Here is a 25,244-nt window from a genome sequence, read left to right on the forward strand (position 1 = left end):
TGTTATCTTAATCGCAATTTTCAAACATATAGATGTCACATTCTTTGAACATTGTGCCACGCGAGGCTCCCTTCTGTTGTTTGTTGGAAGCTTTCAGACAGCATCAGGTCAGTCTGGAGTAGCCCAAAAGATAACATGGCCACCCTGAAGATATCCAGAATGGCCTGACTGAAAGGCTCAACCTGGGCAGGGTCGGTTGATAGAATCAGGATTCCAGCTTAACCTTTTCAACATCTAAATTAGCTTTGACCACTAGGAAAATCACGGAATAGTGTCAGGGCTCCATATGATCTCAGGAGCAGGATAGTTTCTTGTTGTATCGCAGTTTTAATTAAATATATATATATATATATTGTTCTATATAAATAAGTTTATCCAAATAGGAGTTTAATATTTACACCGATAGAAGTAGTATGTTCCACCTCCCCTTCCCCTTAGAATGGTAGAGTCTGACAGTTATTGGGCTGGAGTTGACAGTAGAACGTTGAGGAGCTAGAAGAGCAGCTGTGTGGAGAACTGTTGCTGAGGCAGTAGAGATGAAAGAATAAAGACTGAAGTAAAAGGAATTTGATTGAAGTGTCTTTATATCACTGGCGACGAGTTACGTGCGGAAGGGGGCACTCTCATCTCTACCCCTTTTGGATAACCCTTCAGCAACTTTAATTATCTTAAGGTACTGTTATTACTTTAAAGAATACTCTAGCTGAACATAAGCGTGCCATTTCGCCTTAGCGCTTCCTGTGCCTTACTTTAACTTTCGGAACCAGGACACTATTTACTCCAATTCAATCCATTTTTCAAATTTCTCACGTCAGCACACAGACTTAAACTGCTGTTCTATTTATATCTTCGATCGGAACACTTAACCTTTCTGACCTTTCCTGCGCTGACAGAGAACACTGAAATAACAAAGTGAAAACGTTTTTAGGAAAGAAAACGGAAGCATAGAAATTCAATCCAGCTTTTAACCAGTATTTCATCTAAGCGTTGACACAAAACAAGAAAAGTATTCCAGGCTGTAATTTTTCAAGTGGCATTTCACAGAGGAAAGAAAATATAAAAATAATAAGCACATGCAGTGCGGTAAAGTGCAATGATCGTGTGTCTTCATGTCAGCAGCATTCTGTTCCTGGCAGCACAACAATATGATTAAATTAAAGGCTGTTTTCCTGTTGCCTTAAAGATTTTAGAACTGGCATTTAAGACGGAATTAATTACATTACAAGCTGCATTTCGAACCAGAAAGGAAAACAAATACAGACCAATATGGTAATGTGGAAGGCGCGGTAAACTGCGGAACGAGTATCCTCACATTTCTGTTGCTGGCAGTGCACCAAAACATTTTAAATAAATCTCGGTTACCTGAAACCCAGAAATCTGAAGTGCATTCAAAGAAAATCTGACTGGAACTTCGTTTTCAAGCGCTCACAATCACTTTCTGGGTACATTCTGGGAACCTGTAATGAAACGCTGACAGGCACAGTTCTCTTCATTTTTGAGGTGCATGGTGGGAAGTGTGTTGCTTGAGCTCTTTCCTCTAATTTTGCTACAAAGCCTACTCTTTACATTTTGGTTGTTCTCTACTGTTATTTCAATAATTTCTATGTGTATTTAATTATTGATAAGGGGATTTACCTTGGAATTACCCTATTTATCTGTGAATCTGTACTGATGATAACTGCATAACTGTTACTTCAATAATATTTTATAGTGTATTTAGTTAGTGTTAAGGTGAATTGCATTTGACTTACCCTATTTACCTGGGAATCTGTACTCATGATGGCTGCTGCAGGTATGTCCCAACCTGTTCCGTTTTTAAATGAGGTTGGAGAACCTAGTTCTCCATGGAAAGAATGGTTCAAAATATTTGAATCATATTTAATTGCCATTGGGGGTGACAGATTTAATCCAGTTAGAAAACAGCATATTTTATTACACAATTTAGGAACACATGGTAGGAAAATTTACGAATCCTTGCCTGAACCTAATATTCCAGAAGATCAGGTGCGGGATGAATATGTCACCACATACATGAAATTAGAAAAACAATTTGGAGACAGAATAAATGTTGTTTTAGAACGTCATAAATTTTTTTCTCGCAATCAAAGTAAGCAAGAAAGTATAACCAACTATATTGCTGCTTTGAGAGGATTAAGTACTTTATGCAATTTTGGGGAGCTTAATGATTCACTCATTCGAGATCAATTAGTTCGTTGCACCAGTAATATAAAAATTCAAGAGAAGCTATTACAAAAGCAACCTGACTTACATGAAGCAATTGAAATTGCTAAATCCATTGAGCATACTGCTATATGCTTACAGGAAATTAGATGTCCATCTGCTCCAGATCAGGTCACAGAAATCAAAGGTAACATAGAAGAAGACAACATTCTCAAAATTAGAGGCGTAGATAAAATACCTCAAAAAAACAAGATTGTAAATCCTAATCTAAAATGTTTTCGTTGCGGAAGCAGCAACCATTTAGCGAATTCAACTGGTTGCCAAGCAAGAACAGCCATTTGTAGGAAATGTAACAAAAAAGGGCATTTTGCTAGAGTGTGTAGGGATATGTCAAGACCAGAAAGACCATATGATGGCAAGAATGTAGAAGGAAATCATCAAGAAGTTAAAAAAATTATATTACAGGTGAATGATAAAGAAGTAATTCCTTTTCAGTATCCAGAATGTGAAATTTTCATTGATGGCAACCCGGTTAAGGTCTTTGCTGACTCATGTTCCCCTTTTACGATTATTAATGCTGTGAACCTTGACAAAATTGATGATGGAATTGTGACCAGCTTAACGGAACCAGATATTAACCCCAAAGGTTACAACCAGGACCCTATTCCTCTTAAAGGAATGTTCAGAGCACTTATTTCATTCAAAGGTCGATCCACTGTGGGGAAGGTTTATGTTGTAAAGGAGGGATCGAGTCTTTTGGGCTGGCAGCATCAGAAGGAGTTGGGGATTAAGTTGGATCCAAACAATCCAGAACAAGTTTTGATCATTGACAAACCCAACTCAAAAGAACAAATTTTTCAGGAATTCCCAGAAGTTTTTAGTGGAAAATTGGGTTTATTAGCAGGATTTCAGCACAAAATCAAGTTGAAACCCCAATCAAAGCCTACCGTACACAAAACCAGACCGATACCCCATTTACTGAAACAGGCGCTCAAGGAGGAACTTGACAGAATGCAATCTCAAGGCATAATTCAACCTATTGACAGCTCTGAATGGTTATCCCCCATTGTGATTGCTAGGAAAAGTAATTCAAAAGACATCAGGGTATGTATTGATTTAAGAGACCTGAATAGGAATATTTGGGTAGAAAGACACCCTCTTCCTATAATCCATGAGATTTTAAGTACCATGGGAGATGCAGTATGTTTCTCGGTGCTGGATCTTTCCAGTGCATATCATCAAGTAGAACTTCACCCAGATTCTAAGTGGCTTACGGCATTTACCACCCCTATGGGTTCCTTTATGTTCAATAGGATGCCGTTCGGGCTGGCGTCGGCTGCTGCAGTGTTTCAGAAAATCATGCAGCATATTTTAGGAGACACTCCTAAAACTTTGTGTTTCCAGGACGACATTTTAATTTATGGGGCGACAGTTGAGGAACACAACACAAACCTGAGGAGGGTTCTGAATATACTGAAAACAGCAGGCTTAACGTTAAAGAAGGAAAAATGCCAGATTGGTGTGAGTTCTGTAGATTATCTAGGGTATACAATATCGAGAGATGGTTTTAAACCTAAAACTTCCCTGGTAGAGGCAGTTAAAAAAGCAAAGGCGCCCAAAAATAAGGATGAACTCAAGTCATTTCTGGGTCTCACTGAATATATGGCCAAATATGTCAAAAACTTCTCAGATACATCATATGATCTCAGAGAGTTACTTAAGAGTCACATACCTTATAAATGGAGGGAATGTCATGATTATGCATTTGAAAAGATTAAACAGGCCATTTTATCAGCACCATATCTTTGTAATTTTAATCATGAAAGGAAAACTATTCTCACCACAGATGCCAGTAAATTGGGTTTGGGGGCTACACTATCACAAGTCATTGATGGCAAAGAGAGGATTGTGGCTTTTGCATCAAGGACTCTAAGCAAAGCTGAATCCAATTACTCAGTCATTGAAAGAGAGGCTCTGGCATGTTTCTGGGCTGTTAAACATTTTAAATTTTTTCTTTGGGGTACACAATTTACCATACGCACAGACCACAAACCTTTAGTTTATGTATTCTCCACTAAGGGATTTTACAACAGCACTCCAAGGATTGCGAGGTGGACCTTGGGCCTTGAAAGCTTCTGTTTCAAGGTTGAGTACCTCCCTGGCAATAGAAATTTGGCTGCGGATTTTCTATCTAGAGTTCCGTTGGATGTAGTAGAAGACTTTGATACTCCAGAATATCCTATATTGGTAGTTTCTACATCTTCTATCAATGAAGATGAATGGAATTCAGCATGTCAAAAAGATGAATCTCTATCCTTGCTAAAACTGAGAGCCAAGGAAGGATGGCCTGAATCCAGGAAGGATCTGGATGAAGTTATTAAAAGCTACTGGGAGGTGAGATATGAAATAAATGAAATAGGAAATTGTGTATTTAGGAATGATAAAAATAATACCTCCTGCAAGTTTAAGACACAAAATCATTAGGCTGGCTCATGAGGGCCATCTGGGCAGAAGCCTAACAAAATCACGTATTAGGGAACGGTACTGGTTCCCTAATATGGACTCCATGACTGAAACAGAAGTCAAAGATTGCACCATATGTGCACGCAGTGATAAAACGAAATTGATTCGCAAAACCCCAATTTCTCCTGTGTCCATACCTGACAAACCTTGGTCCAAACTGGCATTAGATATCATTGGGCCAATCAACATGACAGGAGTAGTCAAACGCTTTGCCTTAGTATTAATTGACTACCACTCGCATTGGATAAATGCAAAATTAGTTAACCAAATCACAACTGAATCGGTGATAAATTTCCTCAAGGATGTGTTTGCTGTTGAGGGCATACCAGCTACCCTTATTACTGATAATGGGGTTCAGTTGACTTCTTTAGCAATGAAAGACTTCCTTGCATCTCTCAGTATAAATCACCTCACTACAGCTTTGTATTGCCCAAGGGCAAATGGTCTGATTGAGAGAACCAATCGTATGATCAAGGAATGCATACAGTTAGCTAGTGTTAATCATTTGAGTGTGGAAAATGCTATCAGAGACATGTTATGGGCATACCATACAACTCCAAATTTAATCACTAAAGTTTCCCCGTTTTCTGTGCTAAAAGGCAGAAAACCAAGCACAAAATTCTTTCCCTCATGGTTAGGTGGAGGAGAGAAGAGTGAACCTGCAACCCCTCATATCAAACTTAAATTATCTCTGCACCAAGATAAATACAGAAGAATGTATGATAAGAAACATGGTACGAAACAACAACAGTGGGTGGTAGGGGACAGAGTGTATGTTAAAAATCCATTGAAGGGAATGAGGTCAAATGTGAGAGACACCAAGTTTATGGGCCCATTCAATATTGCCAAAGTAAAAAGAAATGTAGTTGTATTAGAGAATGGACAGTGTTGGAGCATGGATAGGATCGTCAAACAGCCACCGGGTGTAGAAAAGACTGAAAGCAATCCTGAGGAAGCGGAAGGAAGTCAGGAAGTTCCACAGAATCGCAATGAAGGAGGTTATGAGAAAAGAACATATAGCCGACGAATTAAACCTCCTGTTTGGCATAAAGATTACGAGATTACTACTTGAGTATAATGAACTGTAATTAATGATAGCAGATGACTGTACTTTTTCTAGTTTTGTTAGAAGGGAAGATGTGTTGTATCGCAGTTTTAATTAAATATATATATATATATTGTTCTATATAAATAAGTTTATCCTAATAGGAGTTTAATATTTACACCGATAGAAGTAGTATGTTCCACCTCCCCTTCCCCTTAGAATGGTAGAGTCTGACAGTTATTGGGCTGGAGTTGACAGTAGAACGTTGAGGAGCTAGAAGAGCAGCTGTGTGGAGAACTGTTGCTGAGGCAGTAGAGATGAAAGAATAAAGACTGAAGTAAAAGGAATTTGATTGAAGTGTCTTTATATCATTTCTTAAAAAAGGAAAAGGATTTCCCTTTCTCATGGTGTTTTTATGTTTTCTATGGCAAGACCAAGAAGATGGCTCCCAGGTGGGAGATTCATTCAAGGGGGAGGGAGCTAGCCTTGGAATATCCCAGTGTGCCTTGGCTAAAAATAACGTCAACTCTCGCTATCTGATAAAACTTCGGGTGTGTAAAGGAGGAGGAGTCGCAGTCGGAGGGGCCATGTTTGGAGCAAAGAGACATGTAGATGTCAAGTGGATCCGGCTAGAATACTTTCTTAAGACAGCTAGGTGTTTGAACCCTGAAATCTTAGAGTGAGACCTCTGACCTAGACACTGCTAAATTTCGAGAAATGTTGTCAAACAACCACAGAGAAGCATTGGTAAGGCACAGAAAAACAAGAACTAGAGCCTGTGCACTACGTTGTTCCTTAGATGTTCAGGCAAGCCTTTCTTCTCCAGATCTTCACTGCACTCAAAGTTGCTGTGGTCTTGTGGGAAATGTTCAAGCCAGATGAAATGTCTACTGGAATCTAGAGGACTTGTAGACTCCAGTGTTTCTGCTGCAACATCATTCAATTCTGGAACACACAGAAGCACCCTGCTACCTAATGGTGTATTATGGAAGAGGGAGCATGGAAAGGAGTCACTGTATTTGATCAGCTGGCTTGGTGTATAGAGAGAAAGAAGTGTTACCCCACAATCCTCCTCCGACTCATCCTGCATGAAAAAAGGAATGAGAAATGTGGATCACACACCAAATGGTGGGACCGTCAATGCCCAACAAAAAAATGAAAAAGAAAAACAGAGACAAGGAACTCAAAAAGGATTTAGATGGGGGAGTAATGCAGACGATGTGAATCCAGAAAAGATTCATACTACAAAATGGACTGTTGGCTTCAACTTAGTGTCCATGTTGGAATGGTCTCTTTGCTACTGTGACACAAAAAGTGGATTGGCTTCTATGGTCTGAGCCCACTGAACAAGTTGTTTCAGTTACATTCTCCATTGCCTGGATCTCCTTATCTGTATGAGATGCAACATATCGATGGTCTTGCTTGATTTCTCAGCACACTTCAACACCATCGACCGTTGGAGGCTTATACATATGTTAAAAAATCACATGTATTTTAAAGGAATAATGTTCAAATAGTTCTTATTACAACTAAACAATCATTGAGGCTTGGACACTTCTCTTCAGACTCTGATTCAATCTCATGTGGAGTTCCTCAAGGATCAATTCTAGCTACAACTTTGTTTTTTTTGTGCATGGAGCCATAAGAGATGTCGTGGAGAACTTGTGTCTTCATCAAAATGCTGACAACACCCAAATTCAAGTAAAAATTCCCTTGCCGTACAATTCAGATTCTAACAACTGAAACTATCTGACCTTCACATATGGATGGCGAGCAACCTCATTCTATTAAAAACTCAATAGAGTGAGTGTATTCTATTTTGCTGACAACACAAAACAAAATGTAAATTATAACTGGCTTTGTGAACTTTAATTGGCTGAGTTTACAACCTCCCTTACCTCTGAGGTCAGATCCCTTGGCATCTGGTTATACCAACACCTCTCCATGTCCTCGAGTATTGTGCACACTTCAAAACAAAATCTGCCTCAAAAAATTAATGCCTCTGATCCAGTCTAAAGATTTAAGCAACCAACTGCTTGTCATTTCACAACTGAACCATAGAAACTTCAATTCAACTGGTATCAACAACTCCACTCTTCTGTCACTTATTTGACGAAATGCACTATCAAACTAGCGTTGGGTGTAATTAGATCTCATCACTCCAATGTATTAAGATCTACCCTGGCTCTTGCCAATTTAATGTAGGGGTAAGCTTTTCAAGCCATCCACCAGCAACTTACCTATCTTCCTTCTTAAAAATATCTGAGAAAGTCAAAAGCTCTAGAGCAGGAAGGTTTAGAGACTCTAATTTAAGAAATTGAAAACACTCCTAGCCACAAACCAATCTTACCCTGGGGCAGCCCCATCTCACTGGAACACCCTACACAACGACCTTTGTCAACATGTGGACTATCTCTAGCTCTGCGCAAAATTTAAAACCCACCTGCCTAGGTTCTACACTGATCTGTAAATGATTTCCTATTTCTTCCTCTCTTAGCTGTCCATCCTCTCCTTTATTCTCTTCCTTTGCTGTATCTCGCTTGTCACTATGGTTAGTTTATGATGTTTAACTCCTTCTAGTCCTCTTACTTTTTATCATTCTTATCCTCAATCATTGGCATGTGTCGAACTTCGCCTACTGTTACTCAGCTCTCACCTTTGATCTATCCTCTCCTGCTCATTGTTCTTGTATTCTCTACCTCATCTCTCCTTCACACGTCTCAAAACACTTCTCCCATAACATAACTATCTATCCTCACCCTAAACTAAACCCCTCTCCTAAGATAGTTTAGCCCTCTAATAATGCTCTAATTCACCTCTACCTCTCACTCCCATCTTTCTTTTTATTAACTGATTTTCTATATGTAATGTAAATCTATTTTTCTCCACTTTCACTAGAGATTTTATTCTCCAATTTTGTTCTACTTCGAAAGCACATTGCATTGTAGTTGAGTTAGTCTAAATAAAAATGTGAAATAAACATTTGAAATTTAAATTGCAGATTCTTAATTAGGCTTTTGCGTTAAGACCTAAGAGCACAGCCCAGGAGTTTCTCCTCAGAGCCATACTATAGAACACCCGTCTGACTGCAAAAACAGCCGCTGACACACAAACAAGCCTATTAAATAACTGATAGTGACGCATAACACACTGAGCAGCACTCAAGAGTCAATGGCATCACTTACTGACCAGCCTTGAGAGATGGACAAGTTCTGAAATCGTCTGAATTCAGCAGGCTCCTTTTTGGGACAATACAATCCACTCAAATAGGTATTGTAAGACGGCTCACAACCCTACATGTTTCAACTTCTTCCTAGATTTTCCACTGCACCACTTCTTACTAAGCCAATACAGATTGTTGGTTTGTATGCACTGTTCTCTCCAAGGACCCACTGAGAACACCTGAACACATATGCTGCTCAGTGGCTGCATTTAGCCTAGAGAGCTAAGCCTATGAGAGATACTGTACTAAAGTACCACCTCCACATATTACTTTTGGTTTCTTTTCGTAAAACACCCAGGGTGAGCGTAAAGGCCAGTGAAGGATCAACTGTGCTTACATTTGCAGGTATCAGCTAATCAGATGCATGAATTTCTGTTAAAGGTCCAGCATGTATTTTTCTTGGGGCACCAAGCTGACATCTACAATCGCTGCTCAGCTCACTTAGGAAAGTTAAGGCTTAAGAGGCTTGTCTACCTTCTCCTTACATGTATTTTTATTCGCTTTTTTGGGGACTGGTAGAAACGTTGCCTTGGTAGGTAAGAGGGCACACCCAGCAAACCTGGGCTCTCACTGGCCTCTGCTCCAAACGGTTTGTCATCTAACAAGAACACAAGTAAATATTCTATTTTGTCCCACCAGCTACAATTAACTTTACTCAAAATGCGTGTTACATTGGCTGCTTCGATTATTACTACATCAGTAGTACATACTTTCTTGCACTTCATCACTCAACGGCTCTCTTGATCATGAAAGCGGTGCCATCTTGATTATGAAAGCATTTCTTCCCAACTGCAGTAATCGCTAGGAAATAAGACAGGGGCATTGCTTAAGAAAGAAATAGTCAATTTTGGATGCGCTATATTTTTCTCTAAACGCCGGTGAAAATTGGCCTAATTATTGGAGGTATCAAAAATATGATATACTTGAAGCAGAACCCACTGTATCTTTGGGACTAATCCACTTGCACTGACTGAGGCCCTATGTTTCAAATACGAAACATTGCTGATTTTTCTGCTCCATCATATTGTTAAATTCCCTGTCCACAGTATTCATTAGATCCGAGATGGCAAACAGATCATCAACGGCTTCATTTGAAAAAGGAATGTCTTGCCAATCATTATTTTCAACATGCACTGCATCTCAAATAGAATCCATCCAATGGTCATAAAAATGACTGTGGCAAGAGGAAGGACATTCTTTACAATCCTGTTAAGAATTATGATGTGTATTATCATGTACCTACCATGAAGATAGCAGCACATTTCTCAATTTATAAGACAATGAGCCTTTCAGCATCACTGAATGACAAGTGTAAAACAGATCATTCAGTGTTAAAGACCTGCAAAGATGCTGCCAAAACCTCAAACAATGTTGATGGGAGCCCCTACAACTCAAATTAAAACAGAAGTAGACATGATGGGGGGGGCATGCTAGCAACATTTACACAAGTGGATGATGCACCCACACCAGGAAAGGAGAGGGTTCTTCATGGGTCTCTTGTGAAAAGGATTATAGCCGGTTTTGGATAGTTTAGAACTAAACAATTTCCACTGCCTTTCTCTGAGGTGTCTGGGTCTCATTTTTTACGCAAAGCTACATGCTGATATATTAGGGCCCAATAGAGGCAGTAGAGGCACAGTGAACACGCATCTTCATCTGGCATCTTTTCGTTACGCTGCAAGTAGTTCTTACAGGAGCCCATGACTATGAGAGAAAAGGACAGACAGAAAGCACTGCTTACACTCAGCAAAATACACAAAATGTTAAAGGAAGAAAGCCTAAAGTTGGAAAAAATGCTGCGTAGTATACGAAAGGTGTCATTTAGTGCTGTTCTCATAGCAGAAAAAAGAACAGAGATAAAATTGTTCAGTGTGTAATTTCTCACTTGTAAAAATATTTTTTAAGGTGGACCAATGAAAAGAAACATGTTAATCTGTTGTTAAAAAATGCAAACAAAATCAAAAACTAAATATTTGAGGACTGTTAGCCAGGTTTGTCCCAGGGGCTGACAATTATTCTAATTGTTATGAATTTGAGAGGCTTTCCTTCTGAAGAACATCTGCCATACTCACCAGCACAGTATCTCTTGGACCCAGCAACAGCTTCCCTGCTTGAAGCCTCTGATGTCATTACTGGAACACATGATCCCATAAATCTAGCAGCAGACTGGCACCACATCCCCTGGTTGATGACCTGCTTTATCAGCCAAGTACAGCATCTTAGAAAGCTGGCAATCGATCCCGAACAGTGCCCTTGTACAGGCATTAGAATATGCTCACATTATTCAATATTCCTTTACCTGGCTAATGCCCTTCTCAACATACTAACATTTTGGAGCCATACTAGGCTCTCAAGCTGATGACTTGATCGAACATCTTGGAGGTGTAACATGTCAAAGGGGTGAAGAAAGTTAAACTCTGCTCCTACCTGAGGAAGTTATCTTCTGCACCTGATGTCAATGCCACAGTAGCAGACGGCGTGTCCGAAAAGACATCAACAAGGAGGCTCCCTGCGCTAGGAGCCACAGAACCCAGTTGAGGGGCAGCCCGTAGACCAAGAAGATCTGCGGATGGAGACGGAGTTGACTGCAAAGGGGAAACATATAAAAAAACACTAAAGAGATGTCAAGGAAGCCAAAAACACATCTGCCAGAGGTATCGGAAGGTATGCAAAGGACACAAATCATCTTCCCATAAACACTCATAGGGCTACGAAATGTCCAAGCTTTCACCACCCTTTTGGGTAAAATGGGACAGTCACGTACTGCTGTGCTAGGGGTAGGCTCTACTCCTCCATTGACCTCTGAGTTCTGATCCTTTTTACCCTCCTCCAGGTCGCTCACTGCATTAGGGCCCTTCTTCTTTTTCAACTTATTCAGGATGGAGGATTCTCGTTCAGGAAAGGGGGGCATCTCCTCCAGTACAGTGGCCTGTCAAAGGGATAAAAAGCATTTGTGAGAGAAGGGATTGCAAAGGTCAAAGAGAGAGCAACATGAAGCAAGAGGATTGAAGCTAGAGCAACATTTAGGAGAAAACATCAGTAACACAAAGCAGTGAAAATACATGAGTTTTTAGGGGAAGAAGCATCAGCAGGAGAAAGGGCAACAGAGAGATATAAGCATTAAGGTAAAACAGCAGTGACAGGATTAAGATGTTCCAGAAGAGACCAATGGGTGAAGGAAAAGGTCATCAGCACAACAGATAGTAGATATTTGAGAAAAAGAATCAGTAGGCTAAAAGAGAGAGAGAGTGGGAGAGAGATGCGCTAAAGAAGAATGTTTATCCGCATGAGAGCAGCAGTGAGGAGAGAATGCAAGGCAGTAACAGAGAAGAAATAAAATAAGCGGCAGAGTGCAAAAATAGCAGGGGGAAGATAGAAAAAAGAGCATGATAGCAAAGGAGATAGAAAATGAATTGGAGACAGTACCCTGTTAGGCTGTTAGTGCCCCTGCAGAGTAAGTGGAGCTTTTGGACTCACCAGGACATCAGTGCTGGCGATGGAGCTAAGCTTCAGGTACTCAACAGCCCGCTGCTGCAGCTCCACATCAGCATTGCGGATTTGGCTGTCGGACCTCAACACCTCCTGAATAGTAGGCTTGGTCTCAGGAAACAGGTTGATGAACTTGATGTAGGTGGAGAGGAGAAGGGCTCGCGTGGACACACTGCACAGGTGAAACTTGGAGTGCAGCAGGTTAAACTGCACCAGGGGACTGACAGTAAAAAGAAACAAAGAAAACAGAAATTAGCGGTTAACTATGTGATATCAAATTCAGGCAATGATGGGGAAATGACCATCTTAAGCCAACGTGATCACTTAAAACTATGATGCAGAATTAAAAGGGGGCTGCCGATTAAGACTGAGGTGAACAGGCAGAGATGTATGTGGCTTTCAATTTTAGAATAGCGGTAGGGAGTGCTGGTCAGGAAAGAAGGACAGCAGTAGCACAGCATGTGTTGCCCAGTTATGTGGGAGTGCACTATGCAAGGGGTGCTGCAGGTCAACTAAGCTCACAGGCAGAGGTGTGTGGAAGTGTATTGTGAATTAGCCAGTGCTGCACCAAGAAAGATCTGAAAACCCACAGTTTTTCTCATTCTTATTCCCTCAACATGCTTATTCATGCCTGCCACCCTTCTTCCAAAAGCAACGTGAAAAAGCATTCTGGACTTACCTGGATCTGGGGTCACCAGCTATAAGGTTGCCAAATTCGCCCAAAATGTAGCCACCGACTTTCACCATGTTCTCATGGCATGCTGGGGCCTGCAAAGCCTGCTCGGGGACAGGGGAAAAAAGAAACAATATTTTAGACTTCTGGATCAGGTGTCTTCAGCTATAAGGTTGCATAATTTGCTCAAAATGTAGCCATAAACTTTCACCATGCTCTCATGGCATGCTGGGACCTGCAGAGCCTGCTCGGGGTACAGGGAAAAAACTTTTAAACCAATGGCAGTTTTGTTCTGGCCTCTCTTTCCTACTTGAGGATCATGCTCAGCTTTCACAAAGCCTTTTGTTCATCAATTATTCATTCCAGTGAGTAACAACCAGGTCATGATATTAATAACTAGGGAAAGCTGCCACGGTGCTCAATACCATAATTGTGAAAAAAAAGAGAGACAGTTAACTACACACACAATGCTTTGCAACATGCATTAGGAATGGAGGGAGCTAGATACTAAAGCATTATGGCATACCGTTTCTTTGGAATTACCTATCTTTGTATTTGAAGACCATATTATTTTCAAGGAACAGAGCAGAACAACCTTCCACGGATACCTGTCTCACCCCATCTTATCAAATTGGGTGAATTACATCTCCTTCACAGAAGAAGCATGCAATTCAGAGGTTCACACAGTTAAAGATTCCAGTTCACATTTCCAATGCAGTTTAGTAAGGGCACAAAATACCCCACCCCCAACATATATATGTAGTCATTAATCTGCACACTCAACCCATTGCCTCTGTTCCAAGGTTGAGCCGCAGCACCATTCAGTCAATCAGAAACTACAAATGGATATTGTGATACATGGGGAAAGTGGAAAGCTAACAGGAAAGCTTCATCCCAAAATTATCTGAGATGGGAGAGCTCTGTCCTTGTTTGGTGGAAATCTTTAGGTCTGGAATCAGCCTTTCTACTGTACAAACGGATAGTGCTGCATGTGGTGACATAATCAGATTTCTAAGGCAAATGCTACCTGCTATTTATTTAAAGGGGGAAAATGAAGTTAGTGGAAATTACTAACCAAAATGCTCACAACTGATGGGAGGTATCACTTGTGCAAGTTGCATGGAAACAAGACCGTTTCAAGATAGGCATGTGTGCCAGTAAGGAATCGACAGTTTACACTTCATAAAAAGCATGGAGTTGAGCATGTTGTGTGCTGTTGTATACAAATTTGTCTTCAAAAATAATTTTAACACTGCTTTTTGACTCCTGTCTAGAGGGCAATTAAGCCTTTCACTATTACTCTTTCCCTTTTTCTGACCTCTATTACTAGCACCGGGAAGCCTCTTCAGAGGCAGCTGGGCGCTCTACAAATGATTTGTATTGTATTGTCTTGTATTGTACAGAAAGGGAAAAATAACTTTAAGTTGCAAAATCAAGTGAAGAAAGATGGATAATATGCTCAGCTACCATAAAGGAATAAAAGACAGCTGCAGCATTGATGTTGCATCCACATCACCGTGCCAGCAAAATCCAAAGCAAAAAGTGAGTATTGGGATATCCCTCTTCCACAGGCAGCTAGATTTTACTGACTCTGCCTGTTATTTTATGAGATTTTAGATTAATTTTCTTACCTTCCACCTTTGTTGCCAGAGCATATAAATCATTGTAAGTGTTCGCAAAATACCATGCTCGTTCCTCTAACATTGCTGCTGTTTGAGCACAACCTGAAAAGATCCATCGTGGACTAACTTAAGAAGACAAGAGTGCATTGTGCAAGTGATTGTTCGGCAACATACACCAGTGGGCCAACTCGACTTGAATGGAAAGTCCTACATTGAAAATTCTTGAGCAAGACTTCAAAGGAAGGCAAAAGGCTAGATTGTAACAAAGCTGACAGCATTCTATGTCCCTAAAACCCAGAAGAAGAGGTTTCTTTCGAGATCATAACCATCAATCCTTAACAAATCATAACACTGAACAATGCCAGGCAAAGTCATCAGTCTAACGTAAATATCCAGCAATTTTCTGAGGTGCAATAATTTTCTGATCACTAATTAAAAGTTTACATTGTTTAAGAAAGGGATGGTGTGTTTTATCATTCTTTAGTAACATGCTACACTCAATAATAATCAATTTTCCGATGTACAATGTACATTAGCCAGTTTCACTGCTCAGTGAGGTAAGTGTTTACTGATCATATTCAAGTATAAGATGCAGGTCAGATCCCAGCAGGACAGGGACAACTCTTCATGCTTGCTATGTGGACAAAATAAGTGACAAAAGTCACTGTATGTAACACCTATCAAGCACAGTGCTCAGAAATAGTAAAAACTGTTTTCTCATGCACCTTTGTACGCTATTTATGGGTCCATACTATTGTAAAGGGAATACTGATTTTCAAGTAATGTGTATGAAGGTTCCTTTGTTCTGGTTCTATAATTACCTTAAGGTTACTGAACGGGAATCCCCTTTTTCACATATGATACAATCGATATATGAATCTTGAATGTAGCTACAAAGTACCTGAGCACAGTACTTGCCATGGGTTTTACGGGGGTAATGCAAAAGAAGTGGGCAGAGGAACCAAATAATGCATGTTGGAAAGATTATAAGGAAACAGCACATACAGACAAAAAACTCTATTCCAAAGCACAGCAGACTGACGCTTGGCTCAGTGCTGGGGATCACAGCACATAGGCCTGATTACTCTTACAACGTATGCACCTTCCTTTGCTCTTTCTGGCATTCAGTTCTAATTTTGTTGAATTTCAGGATATCTTCCAAAATACGATGCCTGCAGAATGTTTATCCATGAACATAACCACTTAACAATATATGGATTCCAACATTTCTACAGAAAAAAATAGTGAAATCAAAGTTTATAACGTTCAGCACAGATTTTTGCACTTTTTAGTTAATCGATGACACAAAGAGTTCTTCTCAACTGTGCACTGAAATATTAAGAAGAAAGTAGCTTGGTCATTAAAGCCAAACATACGTTACCTCGAACACTGTTTTGGCTGCGTAACCCTGTACATCGTCTCGGTTGATAACGATCTGGATTACTCGGTACCATACTTCTTCGCTCACATAGTCCCCAGCAATACGAATCAGGTTCAAAATGGTGTCCACGTACCAACTGTAATCCACTGCATATTTCTCTGCCAGGATCGCCACTTTGAGAACCTTAATACAAGCAGAAGAATATTATGGTAAGTCGCTCTCTCTTTCTTTCCATATCTCACCAATCCTCTCCATCTCTGAGCACCAGCTACAGCAAAAATGATGAAGGTTCTGAGAAGCATGTCAGCACTTCTGTGTACAGGTAATGCTGGCCCATGATATTACAAAAAAGCCTATCAAAAAAGCTTCAGGTGGTGCAGAATGCCTCTGTCCGTCTTGTTCTAGACATACCGAGACATGAATCAGCCAAATCAGCTATCTCCTTTCTCCACTGGCTTCCGGTGGAACAGTGCATAAAGTTTAAAATCTTCTGTTGCGTCCACAGGTCATTACACAATAGAGGTCCTCCCCTTTTAAGGACTCTAGCCTCTTTCCATAAGCCCATTAGACAGCTCAGGTCTTCATCGGCAGCCCTTGCCACAATCCCCAGAGTAAGAAAATCTAAAAGGGGTGGAAGGTCCTTGGCTTACCATGGAGCCAAATTGTGGAATTCTCTTCTTCTTGGTCTTCGCCTTACCAGTCATGAACTTACTTTTCGGTGAGCCCTAAAAACCTGGCTATTCAGAGCATAACCCTCAGACTTTGTCCTTCACATCTGTGATCAGCGCTGGGAGGCCTCCAGGTAGCTATGCGCTCTACGAGAACCTATAACATAACATAACATCCTGTGCGAGTAAAGCTTTCAGTTGGGATCTGGTATCCTATATAAACATGTGCCACTTTGAAGTGATGGACAAAATTTATATGCATAGAACCCCCCTTGAGTTTACATGCTTAGGATTTTTATTTCATACATACATGGGTACCATTGCCAGAGGAAACCATATTGCATGTACCTATCTGTATATAAGGCACACAATACATACAGAGGTAACATTTTCAAATCAGTTATATATCCAGAGGAAAAATCTACAAAAGATTAATGTTTGCAAGACATAGCTACTGGTAATGTCTCCTACACTTCTATGTTATTAGCATCTCTGTGGGATGCGATACATTACCTTTATGCGCTAAGGTCATGTACTTACAGTAGACCCTCCTAGTAGAATGCGCCCGTTTCACCGAATAATTTTACCATATTCCTACCATTTTGCCTTCATCTATTCTAACTCTCATTAGCGGGACAAAACAGAAGCTCACCATCTCTTCGCGAATGGAGTAGTCAGCAGTCTCCAGGTAGCTCAACATCTCAGACACAATCTGCTTGGCATTAGTACGGTCACACATGGCATAAAGGAGATCAGCTGCCCGCTGTCGTACACTAACATCTCGCTCCGTCTGCCAGGAGAAGAACACATAATGTAACTTTTGAGAGGCTTACAAGGCACAGCAGCAACAACTTGCAATTTCAGAGCAGACCTAACTCCAGATGCATTTTATAATCTTAGGGAATAGTGCTCAAAATGTTAATGCTTTACACCAGTTCCCTTGAATTGTCCATACAAATGGACTGTTCTTCACAGACACCTAGTTTTGTATCCAGCTGTAGTGCCCAAGGGATAAAGGCCACTATTTTAGAAGAGTAACATGTGACACCTGGGATTACTGCTGACCAACCTGCAATCAGGATGTAAACAAATGTTAACGTCGCTTACAGAGGTTACCATAAACTCAGTTAGAACCTCCAGGATTTTGAGTTTTTGCAATTTGCACAACAATCTTGAAATTGTTAAAAATCTGTCAATATTTTAAAAAAACAAAAATCACAAAATCTTTAAAAAATGATCTTGCTTTGATGCTCCTTTTTGGCTCTGCAGTGTTGCCTGCTGGGCCTATAAAAGGAGGCCAGGCATATCCAAGAGAAAAAGGCTACTACAGACAGGAACACAACTGATATGTAAACATCTCATCCTTCTTCAGCACCCGAAGCTTCCTAGCTTGGATTCTTGCAGTTTGACCAGGGAGTGAAAAAGAGGAGCCACAGTAGGAAGGGAGTGGGGGCTCCTGTATAGAGCTAAACTTTTGAAAGGGAAGTCCTGTGCATGATTCTGGTGAGCATGCCTCCCGATCCTGTGTTGATCTCCTGGCAGGTCACAGGAAAACTGCTATAGGTTTTCTTGATCTCTAGCTCAATACACATTACAATCACGCATGTCCACTGATCTACCTTTTACATGGATTCAGACCCTAGAGCTTGGCTCGGAGGTTGAGGGGGCATGCATAACGCTCCCTTTTTTTTTTTTTTTTTTTTTTTTTTTACAGAGAGTGCCTATTGCCCTCTCTACCCAGTCTGTTGTAGCTGGACAATGGTAGCAGCACTCATCAATACTCAGAGGTAACTTTAACCAGTATCCCTTAGAAAGGGGTGTCTACCAGCTTCCTCCTGGTAAACCCAGTGCAGTATCCATTACCTGGGTTTTCTTTGTCTCTGTCATATCTGGAATGTGCGTTCTGAGAGCCAGTTGGTTCAATGGGTGAGGACAGAATGCCATTGTGTTTAACATGAGCCAAGCTGGTATCTATTCTAATTGACATTCTAGACTCAGGGACCCCACCCTATTCCCTGTAGAAGCTTGGTGGGTTGGGATAGAGCCTAGCTCCTAACTGTGTTGGGCTTCAACCCCTCTTCTGGGACGAATCCCTCCCTTTCTGTGGATGATGGTCGGGGCCTCCTGATCTGGAGTTAATTAAAATTCCTCTGTGGGGGATAGACCTTAAGGTACCAAGAGACTAGAAAGGCAGGCAGCAGGCCCTCTGCATGCACTGATCACGTAGTGAACATGAAGGAAATATCACTCAGGATTCAAAGGTAGCAGATCACCTAAGTGGATGAACCAGTGCATTGGTCAGTTGTTTACTTAAGGCTGTTCTAGTCTCAGTCTCCTGACCAGGCACCCACCAGGGTTGCTGAGATCCAGGAGGCAAATCCAGCATTGCTGAGATCCATTGCTGGATTGCCTTTCTCTCTCTCAAACTCGAGTACAGGGTTTGGACTTCAGAAGGTATCTCCGTGACAGATTATCCGTGAAAGGAATTTGCCATCTAACGGAAGGAGCTGGGTTTCAGCTCATCAAACAGCATCCCAGCGGAGAACCAACTGTGTGGCTTGCAGTCAGTTGGTGCAATGAAGCACAAGGAGACCACAGGCATGTGCTCAAGATAAGGAAATGTGCCGCACAACAACGCTGAGGGTGACAGAGGAGGTTCCATACTGTTATTGAAGGCGATACTTGTTTGTACCTGACCCATGCTCTGTGCTGTGGGAGCCTGTGGGTGCTTCCAGTTAACATTTGTAGCTGGGGGAAGAGTGTCTTGTTGATGAATTACCAGTTGAGTCTTGGTCCCTGCCCCAGAACTGCTCCAGCTTTGCACTGCCTGTCTTGCACTAGTAGCAAGCAGTACTCTCTGTGGGTGCCCTGCTATTAGAAACTCTAGACTGCAACCTGTGGGTTCTGTGGTACAGGTGCTCTCACTTTTTTTTCTTTTATCTGAGGCTATGAGTGTGGAGAGTCAACCTGGCCAGCCACTATGCTCCTACAGTAGCCCAGTGTCGACTGGACTAGTGGGACTCCAGTAAGCGTGTCAAGACATCAGTCACACCTAACCTGACCCTTGACACTAGCAGAGCAGCGTTCTCGCCCAAGGAAGTGTGAGCACTTTTATTACTTTGAATCACATGGCCACACAAATGACCATAATAATCTGTTGTGGTAAAGGATTAGACAAATATCAGAGGATTAGTGGACAAGTGGAGGATCATAATTCACAGTACCTCACATCTCCCAATATATCTGGAGCAAAACAAACAGTGTATACCATACATTAGAGCTCAGGGAAAAGATGGAGGCAGATGGGGAACAAAAGAGAAAAAGAGCAAAGGGGATAACAGATGGATAAAGTAAGAAAACTCAGAACACCACTTAACTGATAGGACTGCGGATCCACTGCACAGCTAATTTAGTAACCTAGTAAACACATTTATACTTCTTCCACAGGAAAGCCCCGAGTTCATGAACCCCTAAGCTGCACTAATGCTGCTTGGATACATTAAGTAAAATGATTTGTAGCAGACACATCGAGTGTAACTTTAAAATAGCATGTTCACATATGCTAGAACATGCATGACTAGGGATAGGCAAGAGCTTTGGTACCCTCACCTTCAGAGCATTGATGACTGTCTCAATGTGCGTCTTAACAGCTTCATGGGAGAACTCTGAGCTGGCCAGGGTGCACATGCTCTCTAGAGCCAGATACCGCAGGTTCGTCTCGCGGTGTTGCAGGAACTGGCCCAGCTGGTTACATGCACGCACCAGGAGGTTGGGCTCACTGTGACGTGAACAGAGACAGGGTTATCATTTTTACACAATTAACATTTATTTCAATTCATACATGATTCACATCTTTAACACAATACAGATCTGTCATGAAATGCAATCAGATCATCATTGAAAGTTCACTATTCGTCATGATAACAACAAATCCAAGTAAAATTATTAAACAAAAACATTGGGTAATCCAAATTATATTTAGTTTACATCGCAAGCTCTGCAGATGTTATGTCGAGTCTCAGACAACTATGCACAATGTCAATGGTGCAAAATTATGGTACCACCTGAAACTAAAATCATTGCTATTGTGTAAGAAACACTATTTTTTTTACTCCTCTTCTGAATGTAAAATGGCTAACACAATCAGGACACATTTGTCAAGCACCTAAAAACTGGAAGAGTGCAGTGTGGTGCACAGTTTTATAACAACTGTCTACAAAATTAGGAATAACTTAAAACACTGACTGAAACGAGAAGTTATCTTTTCACTTAACATGACAACTCTACCGCAGCTCAACTGCATCACTTACGTTTTATATAGTGCTGCATCCATACTACACTGAATTCACTACACCAGCTATGCACAAGCATTTGATGAGGTAAGTTAACGTGTTCTTGCTTAAAACGTAACGAAATGTTGAATAAGATTGAAACGTTAAGTAAATTCTTAAAACTTTTAATAATAAAGCAGTTAAAAAAAAAAAGTATATTTAAAACAAAAAATGGCAGATACAGTTACAATTGGGGGTCATCTTTTACCAACCAGGTGAATATTTTTTCTATTGGCTGAAAATATTGTATTCATTTTCAAAGAAATGCAATATATTGTTTTTGAGCCTTGTGAGGTTTCAGTTTTCCTTTTCTTTGACCAGTACCTTTTGTTTTAAATCAATCAAATAACTTTATTTGGTTGTAAGTAACCATTAAAAATAGAGTACAATGTAAAATAGATAAAATACTGCCATAAGGAAAATGTCACTTACCCAGTGTACATCTGTTCGTGGCATGAGACGCTGCAGATTCACATGCTGTGCATATCCCTCCATCTAGTGTTGGGCTCGGAGTGTTACAAGTTGTTTTTCTTCGAAGAAGTCTTTTCGAGTCACGAGATCGAGGGACTCCTCCCATTTCGGCTCCATTGCGCATGGGCGTCGACTCCATCTTAGATTGTTTTCCCCGCAGAGTGTGAGGTAGGAGTTGTGTATATAGTAATAGTGTCCATGCAATGGAGTAAGTATGTATGTACATAATGTGCTTAAAAGCGTTATAGTTACAATATTTCAAATGTACAAGTTTAATTCCAGTCAACTTAAAACGGCCACAGGCTCCCGGGGAGGTGGGCGGGCGCTTGTGAATCTGCAGCGTCTCATGCCACGAACAGATGTACACTGGGTAAGTGACATTTTCCGTTCTATGGCATGTGTAGCTGCAGATACACATGCTGTGCATAGACTAGTAAGCAGTTATCTCCCCCAAAGCGGTGGTTTAGCCTGTAGGAGTTGAAGTTGTCTGAAATAATGTTCTTAGTACTGCTTGTCCTACTGTGGCTTGTTGTGTTGTTAACACATCCACGCAGTAATGTTTAGTAAATGTATGAGGCGTAGACCATGTGGCTGCCTTACATATTTCTGTCATTAGTATATTTCCTAGAAAGGCCATTGTGGCGCCTTTCTTTCTAGTGGAGTGTGCCTTTGGTGCAATAGGCAGTTCTCTTTTAGCTTTAACATAACAGGTTTGAATACATTTAACTATCCATCTGGCAATGCCCTGTTTGGATATTGGATTCCCTGTGTGCGGTTTTTGGTAAGCTACAAACAATTGTTTAGTTCTATCAATGTAGTACATTGGAGCTCTTTTTATGTCCAATGTATGTAATGCTCTTTCAGCTACAGAGTGTGGTTGTGGAAAGAACACTGGGAGTTCCACAGTTTGGTTTAAGTGGAACGGTGATATAACTTTTGGCAAAAATTTTGGATTCGTGCGTAGAACCACTTTATGTTTGTGTATTTGTATAAAGGGTTCTTGTATGGTAAAGGCTTGTATTTCACTCACTCTTCTGAGGGATGTGATAGCTATTAGAAAGGCTACTTTCCAGGTTAAGTATTGCATTTCACAAGAGTGCATGGGTTCGAATGGTGGACCCATGAGTTCGCGTTAATACAATATTGAGGTTCCACAAAGTAACTGGTGGTGTTCTTGGTAGAATGATCCTTTTTAGACCCTTCATAAATGCTTTTATGACTGGGATTCTAAATAGTGAAGTTGAATGTGTAATTTGCAGATATGCTGAAATTGCTGTGAGATGTACTTTAATGGACGAAAAAGCTAAGTTCGATTTTTGTAAGTGTAGTAAGTAGCTTACCATGTCTCTTGCGGACGCGTGTAATGGTTGAATTTGATTATTTTGACAGTAATAAACAAATTGTTTCCATTTATTTGCGTAGCAATGTCTTGTAGTAGGTTTTCTAGCTTGTTTGATGATTGCCATACATTTTTGTGTAAGGTCTAGGTGTCCGAATTTTAAGACTTCAGGAGCCAGATCGCTAGATTGAGTGATGCTGAACTCGGGTGTCTGATCTGCTGTTTGTGTTGAGTTAACAGATCTGGTCTGTTTGGTAGTTTGATATGAGGCACTACTGACAGGTCTAGTAATGTCGTGTACCAAGGTTGTCGTACCCAAGTTGGTGCTATTAGTATTAGTTTGAGTTTGTTTTGACTCAATTTGTTTACAAGATACGGAAGGAGTGGGAGAGGGGGAAAAGCGAAAGCAAATATCCCTGACCAACTCATCCATAACGCATTGCCTTTGGAGTGAGGCTGTGGGTACCTGGATGCGAAGTTTTGGCATTTTGCGTTTTCTTTTGTTGCGAATATGTCTATTTGCGGTGTTCCCCACTTTCGGAAGTAGGTTTGCAGTATCTGTGGATGAATCTCCCATTCGTGGATCTGTTGGTGATCTCGACTGAGATTGTCTGCCAATTGGTTTTGAATTCCTGGGATGTATTGCGCTATTAGGTGAATGTGATTGTGATTCGCCCAATGCCAAATCTTCTGTGCTAAGAGACACAGTTGTGATGAGTGTGTGCCTCCCTGTTTGTTTAAGTAATACATTGTTGTCATGTTGTCTGTTTTGGCAAGAATGTGTTTGTGGGTTATTATCGGTTGAAATGCTTTCAACGCTAGAAACACTGCTAGTAATTCTAGCTGATTTATGCGAAGTTGTTTCTGCTGAGTGTCCCATTGTCCCTGGATGCTGTGTTGGTTGAGATGTGCTCCCCATCCTACTAGGGAAGCATCTGTTGTGATTACGTATTGAGGCACTGACCCTTGGAAAGGCCGCCCTTGGTTTAAATTTACAGGATTCCACCATTGAAGCGAGGTGTGTGTTTGGCGGTCTATCAACACTAGATCTTGAAGTTGACCCTGTGCTTGTGTCCATTGTGTTGCTAGGCACTGTTGTAAGGGCCGCATGTGTAATCTTGCGTTTGGGACAATGGCTATGCATGAGGACATCATGCCTAGGAGTTTCATCACCAATTTTACCTGATACTTTTGGTTTGGGTGCATGCTTTGTAGTACGGTTTGGAATGCTTGTACCCTTTGTGGACTTGGAGTGGCAATCCCTTTTTTTGTGTTGATTGTTGCTCCTAAGTATTGTTGTATTTGACACGGCTGTAAGTGTGATTTTTGGTAGTTTAGTGAGAACCCTAGTTTGTGAAGGGTTTCTATGACGTATTTTGTGTGCCGAAGACACTGTTTCTGGGTGTTGGTTTTGATTAACCAATCGTCTAGATACGGGAATACGTGTATGTGCTGTCTTCTGATATGTGCTGCTACTACTGCAAGGCATTTTGTAAATACCCTTGGTGCTGTTGTTATTCCGAATGGTAACACTTTGAACTGGTAATGTACTCCCTGGATTACAAACCGTAAGTATTTCCTGTGTGAAGAATGCTTGGGTATATGGAAGTACGCATCTTTGAGATCTAATGTCGTCATGTAATCTTGTTGTTTGAGTAAGGGGATTACGTCTTGAAGTGTTACCATGTGAAAGTGATCTGATTTGATGTAAAGATTTAGTGTTCTGAGATCTAATATAGGTCTTAGAGATTTGTCCTTTTTGGGTATGAGAAAGTACAGGGAGTAAACTCCTGTCCCTTTTTGATGACTGGGTACTAGTTCTATTGCCTCTTTTTGTAACAACGCTTGGACTTCTATTTGTAATAGATCCATGTGTTGTTTGGACATGTTGGGTGTTTTTGGTGGCACATTTGGTGGTAATTGTAGGAATTCTATGCAATAGCCATGTTGGATGATGGCTAGGACCCACGAGTCCGTTGTTATTTCCTCCCAATTTTGGTAAAAATGTGTTAGTCTCCCCCCCACTGGTGTTACGTGTTGGGGATTTGTGACACTGAAGTCACTGTTTGTTTTGAGGGGTTTTGGGACTTTGGAACTGTCCCCCTCTGTACTGTCCCCGAAAGCCTCCTCTCTGATACTGGCTCTGGTATGTGGGCCTAGTTTGTGAAGTTGAGGGTTCTGTTGTTTGAGCCCAAAACCCCCCTCTAAATGGTGTCTTCCTAAAAGTGCCTCTGCTCTGTGGGGAGTAGAGCGCGCCCATGGCCTTGGCCGTATCTGTATCTTTCTTCAACTTTTCGA

General features: G+C 41.0%; 1 protein-coding gene across 2 annotated transcripts in view; it reads right to left on the reverse strand.

Annotated features, from left to right (window-relative positions):
• AP2A1 (adaptor related protein complex 2 subunit alpha 1) overlaps positions 1–25,244 on the reverse strand; it is a 194,314-nt gene that overhangs the window by 69,374 nt on the left and 99,696 nt on the right. For both annotated transcript variants that reach the window (XM_069200922.1, XM_069200923.1), the window contains exons 9-15: positions 20,415–20,583; positions 17,458–17,595; positions 16,138–16,320; positions 13,141–13,238; positions 12,450–12,681; positions 11,737–11,901; positions 11,400–11,557 (exon numbers count right to left, since the gene is read on the reverse strand). In XM_069200922.1, coding sequence (XP_069057023.1) covers positions 11,400–11,557; positions 11,737–11,901; positions 12,450–12,681; positions 13,141–13,238; positions 16,138–16,320; positions 17,458–17,595; positions 20,415–20,583 — 1,143 coding nt within the window. The remainder of the gene's footprint in view (positions 1–11,399; positions 11,558–11,736; positions 11,902–12,449; positions 12,682–13,140; positions 13,239–16,137; positions 16,321–17,457; positions 17,596–20,414; positions 20,584–25,244) is intronic.

The sequence above is a fragment of the Pleurodeles waltl genome, chromosome 7 (genome assembly GCF_031143425.1).
Source record: "Pleurodeles waltl isolate 20211129_DDA chromosome 7, aPleWal1.hap1.20221129, whole genome shotgun sequence".
Taxonomy (NCBI): domain Eukaryota; kingdom Metazoa; phylum Chordata; class Amphibia; order Caudata; family Salamandridae; genus Pleurodeles; species Pleurodeles waltl.